This window comes from Ovis aries, chromosome 6 (assembly GCF_016772045.2).
Source record: "Ovis aries strain OAR_USU_Benz2616 breed Rambouillet chromosome 6, ARS-UI_Ramb_v3.0, whole genome shotgun sequence".
NCBI classification, from domain to species: Eukaryota; Metazoa; Chordata; class Mammalia; order Artiodactyla; family Bovidae; genus Ovis; species Ovis aries.
Window position 1 is genome coordinate 60,402,548 of NC_056059.1, and position 17,106 is coordinate 60,419,653.

Consider the following 17,106-nt stretch of genomic DNA (forward strand, 5'->3'; position numbering starts at 1 on the left):
TCCTGCTCACCCAAAGAATTTCTCTACTTAAAAATAAAACCTAAGAAATTGATTATATTTTGTATAGGTTATCAAGGAGGTTTATAAGGCCTAATTTCCACATAGAAATATAAAATTAATACTGCTACATCAGTTTTCCTGTTGTACTTTGGCATCTTTGCCCCATGTGAAGTGGGCATATTGTAAGGAACATATTCTCCTTCCAAGACACCATAGATGGGGGAACTTGTATTGCTCATAGCTGAAAAGCTAAATTTTTCTCTCCCAAGGGAGGATTCAAGAGAAGGCATGGTGATTCCCTTTTCTTTTTTTGTTTCTGGGGAAGATGCTAGTGCCATCCTGCATTTGAAAATGCAATGTGTAATATGTTCCCATTATCTCTTTACTATAGTCTTACAGCTTTGATTTGTAAGATATGTATAATGGCTGTCAATACAGGAAGAGAATGTGAGTTATAATGGTATTTCAATAGAATGAAAAAGAAAAGTTTCAAGAAATTGAGTTAAATTAATTTTTATGTCCTTAGATTCCAATTCGTGTTTCAGACTCACTTTGATCTTGTAAGGTTTATACCTTTACAATACCTGCGTTCTTGGGTAGTGTCTCTTGGCTTTATCTTGTGGTGACATCCTATTGAGCACTGAGGTCAGTTGCATAAACTCATCTGCTTAGCCCGATTTTTAAACTTGTCAACCATCTTACTTTTAATCTCTGTGAGCTAGCAGCCAGTTAGATGACAATGTGATGGGGAAAAAGAATGGCAGTGGCAGATGAGTACATTTTCATGAAAGTTTAAGAATGGGAACTAAGGCAGGACACCAGTAATCTATTAATCACATTTGGGGAGTTTGGCATTGCCTTATCACTATCAGTTCAGTTCTGTTCAGTTGCTCAGTTGTGACCTCATGGACTGCAGCACACCAGGGTTCCCTGTCCATCACCAGCTCCCGGAGCCTACTCAAACTCATGTCCATTACATTGGTGATGCCATCCAACCATCTCATCCTCAGTCATCCCCTTCTTCTCCTGCCTTCAATCCTTCCCAGCATCAGAGTTTTTTCCAGTGAGTCAGTTCTTCACATTAGGTGGCCAAAGTATTGGAGTTTCAGCTTCAGCATCAGTCCTTCCAATGAATATTCAGGACTGATTTCCTTTAGGATGGACTCTTTGGATCTCCTTGCAGTCTAAGGGACTCTCAAGAGTCTTCTCCAACACCACAGTTCAAAAGCATCAGTTCTTCAGTGCTCAGCTTTCTTTGTAGTCCAACTCTCACATCCATACATGACTACTGGAAAAACCATAGCTTTGACTAGACGGACCTTTTTTGGTAATGTCTCTGCTTTTTAATATGCTGTCTAGGTTGGTCATAGCTTATCTTCCAAGGAGCAAGCGTCTTTTAATTTCATGGCTGCAGTCACCATCTACAGTGATTTTGGAGCCCCCAGAAATAAAGTCTGTCAGTTTCCATTGTTTTCCCATCTATTTGCTTTGAAGTGATGGGACCAGATGCCATGATCTCAGTTTTCCGAATGTTGAGTTTTAAGCCAACTTTTTCATCCTCCTCTTTAACTTTCAAGAGGCTCTTTAGTTCTTCGCTTTAAGGGTGGTGTCATCTGCATGTCTGAGGTTATTGATATTTCTCCCAGCAATCTTGATTCCAGCTTGAGCTTCATCCAGCCTGGCATTTCGCATGATGTACTCTGCATATAATTTAAATAAGCAATGTGACAATATACAGCCTTGATGTGCTCCTCTTCTGATTTGGAACCAGTCTGTTGTTCCATCACTATATAATAGTTAAATGATAAAAGTCATAATTTAAGCTAAACCAATTTTGTTTGTTAACTTTATAAATATAAACATATATACATATAAATTTATAAAGTTTATAAATATAAACTACTAACTTTATATTTAAACATATATTTAAGGTGTTTTAAACTCAGAATGGGTTAGGTAACCTCAAGATTTCTGCCAATACCTTGTTTTACCTAAACCCTTTGAAATTCTAATCATACTCTTATCTTGTAGGACAAATCTCGAAGTCTCGCTGTCCATTCTGTAAAGGCTTTATTAAATATGGATGATGATATCTTAATGGTCAATACAGGTTCTTGGTACACAGTTGCCCATATGTCAGTCTTAACAAATAATAATACCTCAAAAATATTTGTGTGTGGAGTACAATCACAAGCTAAGGATCCTGACCTGAAGAACCTTTTCACAAAAATGGGATGTAAAAGTATGTACAAATATTTATTTGCTTGGTGTTACGTTCTATAAGACTTAGAAATGTTAAAAATATTTGAATTTGTTATTTTTTTAAATGCAAAACTCTGTATATGAAATATATTCCTAAAATCCCCACTATATTATATCAGACTACTGTTGCTTAATATTGGTTAAACAACTGCAGTTTAAATTAATGAATATATTAGCACTTTGGTATATTGCTTAACGTTCAGCTACTACATAATTTGAGGTTCAAACAATAATTAAAGTAAGTGGTAGAAATTGTCATCTCTTAATACATAAGAACACAATCACAGGAGCACTTAAGGGACAAAGCTAATATCAAGGACCAGATTCTAAGTCCTTAGGCTTCTTATTTTTAAAAAATGTTTCCATTGGATCAAGCTGTGACAAAAGATAACATTTTATTATAGGTTCAGTGGAGCTGGAAAACTAATCTTTTGACAGATTCACAAGGTCAGAGAGACAATAAGTAGGATTCAGGGCTTAACATGGAGAGGCAGACTGTAAATTCCCAGGGTTTCATTGGAGCACAGAAGTACACTCTGGGTAGTGCTCAGTCCTTTGATGAAGTAAAGCCCAAATTCCAGTCATCTCAGTTCCCAATTGAATTAAGGTGATGTAAGATTGCTAGTGCCCAAGCTTCACTGCATACCAGAGGCAAAAGTAAATTCTCTTTGGAAGAAAGTAACAATATCCTGAATCTCATATTATCTCCTAAATTTTTTCAAATACAGAGTCTGGAACTCAAAAAAAAAAAAAAAAGATAGAAGAAAGATGTGGGTGAAATAAAAAGAAAAATACTGCAATAGAAGAAAACCCACGAAGGTCCAGGTACTGCAGATACCAGATGTGGACTTTATGACTAATATGCTGAAAAGACTAAATGATAAGTTGTAGAATTTCAGCAAAGAACTAGAAACTTTTAAAAAGCCAGAACTTTAAAAAACTTTTAGAACTTTTAAAAAGCTAGAAGAAAAATCTAGAACTGAAATTACAATATGTGAAATTAAGAAACAGATTTTAACAGTAAATTAGAACTAAAAGAAGGAATCAGTGAACTGATGAGTCAGAAAAAACTATCCAGACTGAAACATCAGAAGAGAAAAGGATGAATAATATGGAAGAGATCATAAAATACACATGACACTCAGTGATCCAGTGATCTCACGTATGTTGTGAGTCGAAACCCAGAGAGAGAGGAGAAAAGGAGTTGAGAAGAATCAATATGTGAAATTCAGGTGGGGGGTTTTAAAAATTGATGAAAGTCACAGATTCAAGAAGCCCTATGAACTCCAACAAAAATAAATGTGTAAAAAAACATGGTAGGCACATCATATCATAGCATAACTGCTGAAAACCAAAGATAGAGAACAGTATTTAAAGCAGTGAGAGAGAATACATATTACCTTTAATGAAATAGGAATAAAAATAAAAATGAGCTACTTCAACAGAAACAACTGAGGCCAGAGACAGTATCTTCAGTGCAGAAAGAAACTGCCAGGTTAGGTTTATATACTTAGCAGACATTTCCTTTGACATAAAATATATTCTCAGAAAAGAAAACCTGAGTTTGTCACCAGCAGATACAATAAATGAAATACCACAGATTATATTTTGAGTAGAAGGAATATTATCTCATACAGAAAGTTATAGGTGCTAGAAAAAGAGCAATGGAAAAGATTAGTACATAGGTAAATCTAAATAGTTGTAGTCTAATATCTTGCGGGATTGTAAACTAATGTCATGTGGAGCTAAAAATATGTCATGTAATTAATGGTATATAATTTAGAGAAGGAAATGAATTAATGTGTTCTCTCATCCTTGCTTTATCTAAGATATGATAAAGGTTTTATATCATTGGGTTGCAAAAGAGTCAGACACAACTTAGTGACTAAAACAACAATGAATGTGTTATAATATTAGAGGCAATCAATAAATAAAGAATGTAAAACTAAAAAGCTAAGGGGGAGATGTGGAATATGGAATTGGAAACACCATATTAACATATATAAGACAAAATAAATAGAAAACAAGTATGTAAATTAAACAAAATATGAATATATAAATCAATTAAACATATTAAATATGCATGACATACTTAAATTACAAGACAGCATCAATACTGGATTTTTATTTATTTTTAAAAATATAAATTTATTTATTTTAATTGGAGGCTAATTACTTTACAACATTATATTGGTTTTGCCATACATTGACATGGGTGTACATGTGTTTCCCATCCTGAAACACCCTCCCACCTCCCTCCCCATCCCATCCCTCTGGGTCATCCCAGTGCACCAGCCCCAAGCACCCTATATCCTGCATCAAACCTGGACTGGCGATTCATTTCACATATGATAATATACATGTTTCAATGCCATTCTCCCAAATCATCCCACCCTCGCCCTCTCCCACAGAGTCCAAAAGACTGTTCTATACATCTGTGTCTCTTTTGCTGTCTCGCATACAGGATTATTGTTACCATCTTTCTAAATTCCATATATATGTGTTATTTTACTGTATTGGTATACAGTATACCTTTCTGGCTTACTTCACTGTGTATAGTTGGCTCCAGTTTCATCCACCTCATTAGAACTGATTCAAATGTATTCTTTTTAATGGCTGAGTAATACTCCATTGTGTATATGTACCATAGCTTTCTTATCCATTCATCTGCTGATGGACGTCTAGGTTGCTTCCATGTCCTGGCTATTATAAACAGTGCTGTGATGAACATTGGGGTACATGTGTCTCTTTCAATTCTGGTTTCCTCGGTGGGTATGCACAGCAGTGGGATTGCTGGGTCATATGGCAGTTCTGTTTCCAGTTTTTAAGGAATCTCCACACGGTTCTCCATAGTGGCTGTACTAGTTTGCATTCCCACCAACAGTGTAAGAGGGTTCCCTTTTCTCCACACCCTCTCCAGCATATATTGCTTGTAGACTTTTGGATAGCAGCCATTCTGACTGGCATGAAATAGTACCTCATTGTGGTTTTGATTTGCATTTCTCTGATAATGAGTGATGTTGAGCATCTTTTCATGTGTTTGTTAGCCATCTCTATGTCTTCTTTGGAGACATGTCTGTTTAGTTCTTTGGCCCATTTTTTGATTGGGTCATTTATTTTTCTGGAATTGAGCTGCAGGAGTTGCTTGTATATTTTTGAGATTAATTCTTTGTCAGTTGCTTCATTTGCTATTATTTTCTCCCATTCAGAAGGCTGTCTTTTCACCTTGCTTATAGTTTCCTTTGTTGTGCAGAAACTTTTAAGTTTAATTAGGTCACATTTGTTTATTTTTGCTTTTATTTCCAATATTCTGGGAGGTGGGTCATAGAGAATCCTGCTGTGATTTATGTCGGAGAGTGTTTTGCCTATGTTCTCCTCTAGGAGTTTTATAGTTTCTGGTCTTACATTTAGATCTTTAATCCATTTTGAGTTTATTTTTGTGTATGGTGTTAGAAAGTGTTCTAGTTTCATTCTTTTACAAGTGGTTGACCAGTTTTCCCAGCACCACTTGTTAAAGAGATTGTCTTCTCTCCATTGTATATTCTTGCCTCCTTTGTCAAAGATAAGGTGTCCATATGTGTGTGGATTTATCTCTGGGCTTTCTATTTTGTTCCATTGATCTATATTTCTGTCTTTGTGCCAGTACCATACTGTCTTGATGACTGTGGCTTTGTAGTAGAGCCTAAAGTCAGGCAGGTTGATTCCTCCAGTTCCATTCTTCTTTCTCAAGATTGCTTTGGCTATTCGAGGTTTTTTGTATTTCCATACAAATTGTGAAATTATTTGTTCTAGCTCTGTGAAAAATGCCATTGGTAGCTTGATGGGGATTGCATTGAATCTGTAGATTGCTTTGGGTAGTATACTCATTTTCACTATATTGATTCTTCTGATCCATGAACATGATATATTTCTCCATCTATTTGTGTCCTCTTTGATTTCTTTTACCAGTGTTTTATAGTTTTCTATATATAGGTCTTCTGTTTCTTTAGGTAGATATATTCCTAAGTATTTTATTATTTTCGTTGCAATGGTGAATGGAATTGTTTCTTTAATTTCTCTTTCTATTTTCTCATTGTTAGTGTATAGGATTGCAAGGGATTTCTGCGTATTGATTTTATATTCTGCAACTTTACTATATTCATTGATAAGCTCTAGTAATTTTCTGGTGGAGTCTTTAGGGTTTTCTAAAGACTTAAAAGACTCTAAAGTTTTAGAGGATCACATCATCTGCAAACAGTGAGAGTTTTATTTCTTCTTTTCCAATTTGGATTCCTTTTATTTCTTTTTCTGCTCTGATTGCTGTGGCCCAAACTTCCAAAACAATGTTGAATAGTAGTGGTGAGAGTGGGCACCCTTGTCTTGTTCCTGACTTTAGGGGTAATGCTTTCAATTTTTCACCATTGAGGATAATGTTTGCTGTGGGTTTGTCATATATAGCTTTTATTATGTTGAGGTATGTTCCTTCTATTCCTGCTTTCTGGAGGGTTTTTATCATAAATGGATATTGACTTTTGTCAAAGGCTTTCTCAGCATCTATTGAGATAATCATATGGTTTTAAAGACCAACTAAAATGCTCTTTGTAAGAGACACCCCTAACATAAAAGGGTATTAAAAATTGGACAGAAAAAGATATCCGGTAAACATACTAACAAAAAGAGATACAGGAAAGCAATGCTAAATCAAGAAAAATTACTAGAAATACAGTTAGAACATGCTTAATTCATCAGGTAAATATACAGTACTAAAGAAGACTAATATAGTCTCAAAATATATAAAGCCATGTTATCTAGAATCAGCATATAAAATGCTCTGTATATAGAAAATTCTAAGGAATCCATGAAAAAAATACAAAGTTAATGTAATCCCTGTTAAAAAACACCCTAGGTGGTGGTTTTCAGAAATTGACATTCTGTCTTAAAATTCACATGGAAATCAAAGGGATATGGAATAGCTTTGAAAAAGGACAAAGTTGTAGGACTCATACTCCTTGATTTTAAAACTGACTATGCAGTTTTAGTAATCAAGACAATGTGGTACTGCCATAAAGATAAACATCAGTTCAGTTCAGTTCAGTCACTCAGTCATGTCCAACTCTCTGCGACCCCAGGAATTGCAGCACGCCAGGCCTCCCTGTCCATCACCAACTCCCGGAGTTCACTCAGACTCACGTCCATTGAGTCAGTGATGCCATTCAGCCATCTCATCCTCGGTTGTCCCCTTCTTCTCCTGCCCCCAATCCCTCCCAGCATCAGAGTCTTTTCCAGTGAGTCAGCTCTTCACATGAGGTGGCCAAAGTATTGGAGTTTCAGCTTTAGCATCAGTCCTTCCAAAGAACACCCAGGACTAATCTTCAGAATGGTCTGGTTGGATCTCCTTGCAGTCCAAGGGACTCTCAAGAGTCTTCTCCAACACCACAGTTCAAAAGCATCAATTCTTCGGGGCTCAGCTTTCTGCTCAGTCCAACTCTCACATCCATACATGACCACTGGAAAAACCATAGCCTCGACTAGACAGACATTTGTTGGCAAAGTAATGTCTTTGCTTTTGAAAACGCTATCTAGGTTGGTCATAACTTTCCTTTCAAAGAGTAAGCATCTTTTAATTTCATGACTGCAGTCATCATCTGCAGTGAGTTTGGAGCCCCCCAAAATAAAGTCTGACATTGTTTACACTGTTTCCCCATCTATTTCCCATGAAGTGATGGGACCAGATGCCATGATCTTCGTTTTCTGAATGTTGAGCTTTAAGCCAACTTTTTCACTCTCCTCTTTCACTTTCATCAAGAGGCTTTTTAGTTCCTCTTCACTTTCTGCCATAAGGGTGGTGTCATCTACATATCTGAGGTTACTGATATTTCTCCCGGCAATCTTGATTCCAGCTTGTGCTTCTTCCAGCCCAGCGTTTCTCATGATGTACTCTGCATATAAGTTAAATAAGCAGGGTGACAGTATACAGCCTTGACATACTCCTTTTCTTATTTGGAACCAGTCTGTTGTTCCATGTCCCGTTCAACTGTTGCTTCCTGACCTGCATATAGGTTTCTCAAGAGGCAGGTTAGATGGTCTGGTATTCCCATCTCTTTCAGAATTTTCCACAGTTTATTGTGATCCGCACAGTCAAAGGCTTTGGCATAGTCAATAAAGCAGAAATAGATGTTTTTCTGGAACTCTCTTGCTTTTTCCATGATCCAGTGGATGTTGGCAATTTGATCTCTGGTTCCTCTGCCTTTCCTAAAACCAGCTTGAACATCTGGAAGTTCACGGTTCACGTATTGCTGAAGCCTGGCTTGGAGAATTTTGAGCATTACTTTACTAGCGTGTGAGATGAGTGCAATTGTGCAGTAGTTTGAGCATTCTTTGGCATTGCCTTTCTTTGGTATTGGAATAAAACTGACCTTTTCCAGTCCTGTGGCCACTGCTGAGTTTTCCAGATTTGCTGGCATACTGAGTGCAGCACTTTCACAGCATCATCTTTCAGGATTTGAAATCGCTCAGCTGGAATTCCATCACCTCCACTAGCTTTGTTCATAGTGATGCTTTCTAAGGCCCGCTTGACTTCACAATACAGGATGTCTGTCTCTAGGTGAGTGATCACACCATCGTGATTATCTTGGTCATGAAGATCTTTTTTGTACAGTTCTTCTGTGTATTCTTGCCACCTCTTCTTAATATCTTCTGCTTCTGTTAGGTCCATACCATTTCTGTCCTTTATCAATGCAAAGAAATAGAGGAAAACAACAGAATGGGAAAGACTAGAGATCTCTTCATGAAAATTAGAGATACCAAGGGAATATTTCATGCAAAGATAAACATAGACCAATGGAATAGAATTGAGAATCCAAACATAAACCCCTAATTACATTTATGGTCAACTGATTTTCAACAAGTGTATCAAAACCATTCAACAAAGAAATAATAGTCTTTTCAACAAACGGTGCTGGTATAACTGGATACCCACATGTGAAAGAATAAAGTTGGACCCCTACTTCATATCATACACATAAACTGGGTAAAAAACCTATTTATAAGAGATATAAACTATCAAATTTTTTAGAAGAAAACACAAGGGTAAAACTTTCAAACCTTGAATTTGGCAGTGGTTGTTTAAACACCAAAAGCACAACAAAAGAAAAGGTAAATCGAACTTCATCTAAATGAAGAAAACTTTCATTCTTCAAAGATGGTCATACCATGTGCTGGCAAGGTACGGAACATTAGGAATGCTCAAGCACTGCAAGTTGGATTATAAATTTGTACAATGACTTTGGAAAACTAGCATTGATCACTGAAATTGAAAATATACATGCCTTATGATCCAGCATTTCACTTCTGGTTTTATTATCTGTATGAATTTTTACCTAGTTAAATAGAATAGGAACCACTGGGTAACCAAGAAGTAGAGGAATGAAAATGTCTCATTTTAGAAGCATTCCAACTGATAAAAAAAGAAGATGGAATTAGAATATGACTGTTTTGCAGCACCTTTGCTCATACCATAAAGGCAATTTAATGAATGAATATGACATCACTTGTGAATTAGTTTTGTGCCCTCCATCTCCCAAGGGAAAAAAAAAGAACTTGAACCTAAATTAAGCTCTAAAGATCCAACTACTAATTTATAGGAAGTACAGAAGACAAGAACATGTTAAACTACTTTCTAGGAAAGCAATGAACAAAATCTAGGCTCTGGGAAACTAGTAGTACAAGTAACCATGTTGCATTAAGTAATAAATGCTAAGAAAAAGTGGAAAGGGTACCTGTCACCAAAAATTTTAAAGTAAGACATTGACTCATTGCAATGTGTGTACCTATGTAACTCCTGATTTAAAAAAACTAAAAAAATTTTGATGTGTGAGACTTGGAAAATTTGAGCCATGATTGGATGCTGTTATAATTTGATGACAATAAGGAATTACTTTTTAAAATGTATGGGGTTATTTTTTAAAGAAGTTCTTATCTTTTAGATAAATGGTGAAATATTTCATAGTTTCAAAATAGTATGGGGGGTGGAAGTGTGTGCAGATATAGATGAAACATGATTGGGCATGAATGTTTCACTGTTGAAGCAATATAATGAACATTTGAAAATTCACTGTTTTAGGGTTTTTGACATAATGTGTGAACTTTTGCAATGAAGAGTTAAAAATAGGGGGAAAAAAGAGAAAGGTGCACTTGATTAAAATTTTTTTTCAAAAGAGACATAACAGAAAGACGATTGATCAGACAAGAGAAAGGGGTAGGGTATCGCAATTTCAAGAGTGACTCCTCAGCAGATGAGGAGAATGAGAGCCATTGTAGGACTGGAGGGGGTTTGCCCTAATATAGGGTCACAGACGATTACAACCTGAGGGAAGGCAGACTGTCCCAAATTACAGGGTCCCTAAGAGCCTTTAGACTGTGCCTAAGTAAAAATTATAAAATGCTAAAAAATATATATAAATGCTAATAAAATTTTTTCCAGGGAAAATAGAATATAAAAGGGGATTTAAAAAATGGGAAAGGGAAGTAACCAGTACTGAGCATTTATTGTATACTAGGCACAATGCTAAGCCAACTACTTTATCTCAATCTTCACTACAATTAAATGAGGTGTGGACAACGATATCCCATTTTACAAATAAGGAAATAGAGGCTTGTCACACAGATACAGTAAATAGTGAATTTGGGAGTCAAACTTGGGTATTTCTGCCTCTAAAACCCTGTTCCCTCCACTACATTGGGCGTGCATGCCAAGTTGCTTCACTTGTGTCTGACTGTGCCACTCTATGGACTCTAGCCTACCAGCCTCCTCTGTCCATGGGATTCTCCAGGCACGAATATTGGAATGGGTTGTCAGGCCCTCCTGCAGGGGATCTCCCTGACCCAGGGATGGAACCTGCGTCTTCTGTGACTCCTGCAATGCAGGAGGATTCTTTACCATTGAGCCACTAGGGAAGTCCACTACACCATACTGCTTTAAATGGAATCTGAAGTTCAGGATGGATCTAAATTATATTTTATGTAGAATATATTTAACCTTCAAAATCATTCAAGTGAAGGAGGAAGGACTCTATTAAGAGAATTCATGTGTTAAGGATGTTATCAGAAGGTAATCCTCTTTTCTGGCTGCATTAAAATAACATTTTGTGTGGCTGAAGATTTAAAAATTAATAGTGATAAATAGATATAACTACATACTGCATTAAGATTTTTAATTAATATTTTGCATCCATTTTCTCTGTTTTCTCTCTCAGATATTGAGATACTTCATGAGACATTTATGAAACTTGAATTAAAGGATCATCGATTACAGAAAGTTAAAGTGATTCTGCTGCTACCTCGTTGTTCAGGGCTGGGTGTTAGTAATCCAGTAGAATTTATTTTAAATGAGCATGAAGGTACTTGCTTTAATTTTTAATTTCTAAATTATTTAAATTTGTTAATATTTTAAAATCATTTATAAGAATTAAAAAATTATTTAAATCACTTAAAATAATTATTTTAAAATGAAATTATTTAAAATCATTAAAATGATAGATACATCTGATCAATGAATAGCTACCATATATAAGGCAGTTATGTAGAAAGTATTTTACAACCATTATACCATTTAATCTTTATACCAGTTCTGTGAAATATGGACAAGGGGGATATTCAAAATATTTAGTAATTAGAGCGATATAGGCAATCAAAACAGATGCTGGCCAGTATACTATTTTGGTATATACCAGAACTCAAGATATAGGCGTTAAAATTGATGAGAATTTTATAAATAAAACTGAGACTGAGAGACATTGATTCATTTTTATAAGGTTATATAACTAGTTGGTAACAGAGTCAGGATTAAGATTTAGATCTGCCTAACTCTAGAGGCTGTGTCCTAAGATCATTCTAATCAAATTGTAAACACACTTTCAAAGACTTCTTTAACCTGCCATATGTATGTTTTATGATATATCTCAAATATTAATTCTGAGAATATTTTATTTGCTTCTTTAATAAATTAAGAAATATTTTTAACATTAGCATTTATTGAGCAGTTACATATAAACATATAAGGCACTGAACTGAACACTTTGCTTGGATTATTTCATCAAGTCCTTATAAGAACTCTGTGAAGTGGTTAACTCTTATTATTTCTCTTTTACAAATACTGAATACAAGCCTCAGAGAGGTTGAAGCCTCTTGGCGTTTTGACAAGTAAGTGTCAGAGCCTGGATTCAAACACTACTGCTCTGACTCTGGCCCTTTGAATCAAACATCACAGTATGTTAACTGAAATTGATTCTTACTTTAATCTCTTGTTTATAGTGAAAGGCATAGATAAGGTTGACTGGATATTAAACAGAGAAGACATTCCACTAACATTCAGAATATGTTGAGTAACTATTTGCTATTTCTAGCAAGGAAAGAATTTAAAATGAAGGAAAAGAAATTGAGGGAAAGAAATATTTATGGAGTACAGCTATGCCCCAATCGATATTCCAGGAAGTGTTCATACATTATAACTTAATATTCACAATAACTTTGTGAGGATGCTGCTGCTACGTTGCTTCAGTCATGTCTGACTCTGTGCGACCCCATAGACGGTGGCCCACCAGGCTCCCCTGTCCCTGGGATTCTCCAGGCAAGAACACTGGAATGGGTTGCCATTTCCTTCTCCAATGCAGGAAAGTGAAAAGTGAAAGTGAAGTCGCTCAGTCATGTCTGACTCCTAGCGACCCCATGGACTGCAGCCTACCAGGCCCCTCCGTCCATGGGATTGTCCAGGCAAGAGTACTGGAGTGGGGTGCTGTTATATAATTATCTCTGTTTTATAAAAGGGGACAAAAAAAAACAAAGATTCAGACAAATTTAGCAAGTTGCCTGAGGTCATGTAGCTAGACTCAAAGCTGGAATTCAAATTCAGCTTAGTTAGCATATTCCACTATACTACACTATAGAAAGAATTCCACTATACCACACAATTTTTAACTGGGCTTATTATACTGAACCATGTGGAATTCTGTCTTGCTATAGAAAATTTCTTTCCACAAGAGTTAAACAGAAGAATAACCAGCTCAGAGGGGAGTGTGGTAGACTGAGAAAATTACTACACTCACTTTGGAAAATGATCAGAGAAGAATTAAATTTTGAAAGAAGATAGGAAGTAATAGCAGCAGCTACAATAAGCACTGCAGTCAAAAGAACTCGAGCTTAGAACTCCTGTGAGACTGGCCTTATCCTGAGCCATCTTGAAGTGGGAATGCAGAATAAAATAAACCATTGGTAAAAATAATCTACAGTCTAGGGGAGAAAAGACCAAAGGGAACCACAAATGACAAAAAGGGCAAATAAAGTTTCCTAGATATTGGTAATATTTTGAAATTCTTGATGAGGTGGCCAGCTAAGCCAAGAAATGGTCTTTGGCAAGCCTGGAAAAAAGGAAGGTTTTGAAGGAAACTACTTTGAGGCGGTAATAGCCAGAGCAAATAAGGAGCTGGTGACCTAGTGATTATGGTAAAAATATTAGTCATAAATTTAATGATCATAAATTTAGATTCATGAGAAATCATGAATTAGTTTGAAAAACATTTTAATATTGAAAAACATTACAACCATTTTTAGAATGGTTAAAAAAATTCCCATATTTGAGGAATATATGAAATTGATCTTTGTTAACCACTTGAAATTATTTTAAAATGGGGTGAAAAAGGTAAGTTGATATGGTTTTAGAGTATAATGTATAAATATCCTTTAAAAAGTGATTAAAGACTTAGAAAAATGTGAAGTGCAAAACTAAATTGGAAAGAAATGAAGTTTAATTAACCGTTAGTAATATTACTGGAATGGGGACCAGCCCAATATTTGGTATAAATAATTGCCTCTTATATTCCCAGGGGGCTTCCCTGGTGGTTCAGGGGTAAAGAACTCACCTGCCAATGCGGGAGACATAAGAGGCATAGGTTAAATCCCTGGGTTGGGATGATCCCCTGGAGGAGGGCATGGCAACCCACTCCAGTTTTCTTGCCTGGAGAATCCCATGGACAGAGAAGGCTGGTGGTAGCAAAGAGTTGGGCATGACTGAAGTGACTTAGCACATATTCCAGGGAGTTACTGAGAGGCAGAATAAAACAGGGCTTAGAAGTTTGGTCTGATTGCCAGGCTAGAACCTGGTTTTGATCTAGTAGCTGTATGACCTTAGACAAGTTATTTAATGTATGCTTGAAGAATTTTCTCAGTGTTAAGAGGGATAATAATGCTTCAATGGGTTGTTGAATAAAATAATCTATATAGAGTAGTAGTCAATATATCTTAGTTAATATTATCAAGAAATATGTTAAAATAGTTTTAGAAATTTAAAAAATTACTGTAAGAATTTCTTGATCCATTGTTTTTTTATCTATTATGAAGACATACAGTTGCTTCCCTGAAGTTTTTTCTTCCAAGATTTCTTTTAGTAAGCTAATGTTTTTAACTGTATTCTTTCTTACTCAGATCTGACTATAGCCCATCAGTTTCTGCCTTGGAAAATAAATCTTTTTTCCCTTTATTCATACTCAGGCTGACTGCATTCTATCTTTTGTGCTTGAGTGACTTATTTTGGCTGGTTAGATAACTCTATGATAAGAATTTGGAGAATAAAGGAAAAGTAATATTAAAGCTAAGCAAAATTATCAATTCAGATTTTAAAATTTTAAGTCAGCATTTTTATAATACTGTATTTTTAATAAATATTTTCTATGAAAACTCATTAATAGGGAAAATGATTAAAATATTAAATAATGTGATCACAGCAATATATGAAAAATCTAATAGTGATATATTTAAAAGCATATATTTGTTTTTAGATACAGATTTACTTAAGGATTTCTCTCAAGGAGGCCCATCAGAAGATAAACTTCATGTTCTTGCTCAACAGCAATATGAACAACTAACACATGCCATGAAATGTAAGTTTGTTATCAGCACAAACTGAAAATATGTTGTAAATCTTAGAAACATTAATACTTCATTTATCATATTCAGGCAATGATGTGTGAACCATAAGTGGATTTCCCAGAACCCTTAGTCATAGCTCCTTAAAATAACAAAATATTTATTTTCACCAATCTAAGTCTCAAAAATATATGCTTTACTGTCATTTTAAATATAGGTTAGCAAGAAGAACGATCAGTTTCTTAATGCTGAAATGAGAGAATTATGTACATCAGTTGTATAATTCCATCTTCTCGGTTTCTCTTCTTTGGCTTTTTGGTGTAATTTTCCTGTTTTGTATCGCCCTAACAACTCTTCTATAATCCCAACTTTAATCAAACTCTTAATTTTTTTAATACTAAAAAGAAAATAAATGAACTAAAGATAAAGCCTAGATCTCTTAAAGTCTGAGTAACAAGGCCATTTAAGTATTTATATTATTGCTTCAATCCCTACATTTAGATTTTGAGTACCATTTAGATTTTGAGTACCAATGCCCTTTCACACTTAGATATGGAAATCTGGAAGTCTCTGAGAAATCACATTAACTTTTATTAACTTAGTGCATGTTTATCAAATGTCTACTCTGGGTCAGGTATTAAGCCAGTTGTTAAGAATATGAGTTTGGATAAATACTGACCTCCAAAGGCTCAAAGGCTAGTATAGGGTATAGATGATTTAATATATAAAGATATAGCATATATGAAGTAGAAATAAGGCAAAATAGAAAAATACAGAGGAGTTCTGTCCTTTTAACTGATGCTATTAATAGATACTATTTTGAATATGATAGTATGCATATGATCAATGAAATGAGTTGGTTGGAAGATTAGGGAGCTGATAAATAATACATTTTAAAAGTTCTTTCTATGATTACTCTGTTTAAAATGGCAAGATAATCTCTTGAAATGAACCATCCTCCATATCTGCTTTGATTTCTCTATAGCATCTGCCACCTCCTAATGCTTCAGTTTTAGGTGGGGGGGTCTCACTGCGCAGCTTGCAGGATCTTCTTTCCCTCATGGGAACTAAGAACTGGGCCCCTGGCAGTGAGGGTGCTATGTCCTAACCACTGGACCAGCCGGGAATTCCAAAATTTCTTACTTATTTATGTTTTTTCAAAATTATTTATTATCTTTTACTGTGCTGGGTCTCCATTGCTGTGCAGGCTTTTCTGTAGTTGCAGAGAGCAGGAGCTACTCTCTAATTGTGGTACACAGGCTTCTCATTGCAGTGGATTCTCTTGTTGTGAAGTAGGGGCCTAGGCACATGGGCTTCAGTAGTTGTAGCACATGTGTTTAGTAGCTGCAGTTTGTGGGTTCAGTAGCTGCAACCCATGGGCATTAGAGCTCAGGTTAGACTCATGGGCTTAGTTGCTCCACGGCAAGTGAGATCTTCCTGGACCAGGGTGGAACCCGTGTCTTCTGCATTGGCAGGTGGATTCTTTACGACTGAGTCACCAGGGAAGCCCTGTTTATGTCTTATGTCAATGAAACATAGAAAATAAGCTCCCTGGGGCAGGGTTTTTTGTGTGTATGTATTGAATAGTAAGAACAGTGCTTAGCATGTAGTACATGCTTGGTAAATGTGAATACGTGAGTGAGTGAGTAGTAATATTACCTCACTTTAGAGTTGAGGAATTGGAGAGGTAAGTAACTTCCCAGGTTCATAAATCAGTAAATAACAGAACTGGGATTAACACCTAAGTCTGTCTCTAGAGTCCTTTTAACTAGTTATGTGATATGGCTTTTGGAAGAATGGCTGAAGTGTCAAGCTATGGTAATCTGCAGTATTTATTTGCTTGTGTTTGTAATAAGGTTGGTCACATGGATTGGATTTTCAATTTCTATATGATCCAGTTATATTTACTTCATTTATTGGCCAGACTATATTACTAATACATGCTTT

The 17,106-nt window shown here is 35.7% G+C and overlaps 1 protein-coding gene across 2 annotated transcripts in view; it reads left to right on the forward strand.

The window, feature by feature from the left end:
- The window catches only part of NSUN7 (NOP2/Sun RNA methyltransferase family member 7), a 48,577-nt gene that overhangs the window by 23,067 nt on the left and 8,404 nt on the right, over positions 1 to 17,106 (forward strand). For both annotated transcript variants that reach the window (XM_004009785.6, XM_027970950.3), the window contains exons 7-9: positions 2,032 to 2,242; positions 11,496 to 11,639; positions 15,072 to 15,173. In XM_004009785.6, coding sequence (XP_004009834.3) covers positions 2,032 to 2,242; positions 11,496 to 11,639; positions 15,072 to 15,173 — 457 coding nt within the window. The remainder of the gene's footprint in view (positions 1 to 2,031; positions 2,243 to 11,495; positions 11,640 to 15,071; positions 15,174 to 17,106) is intronic.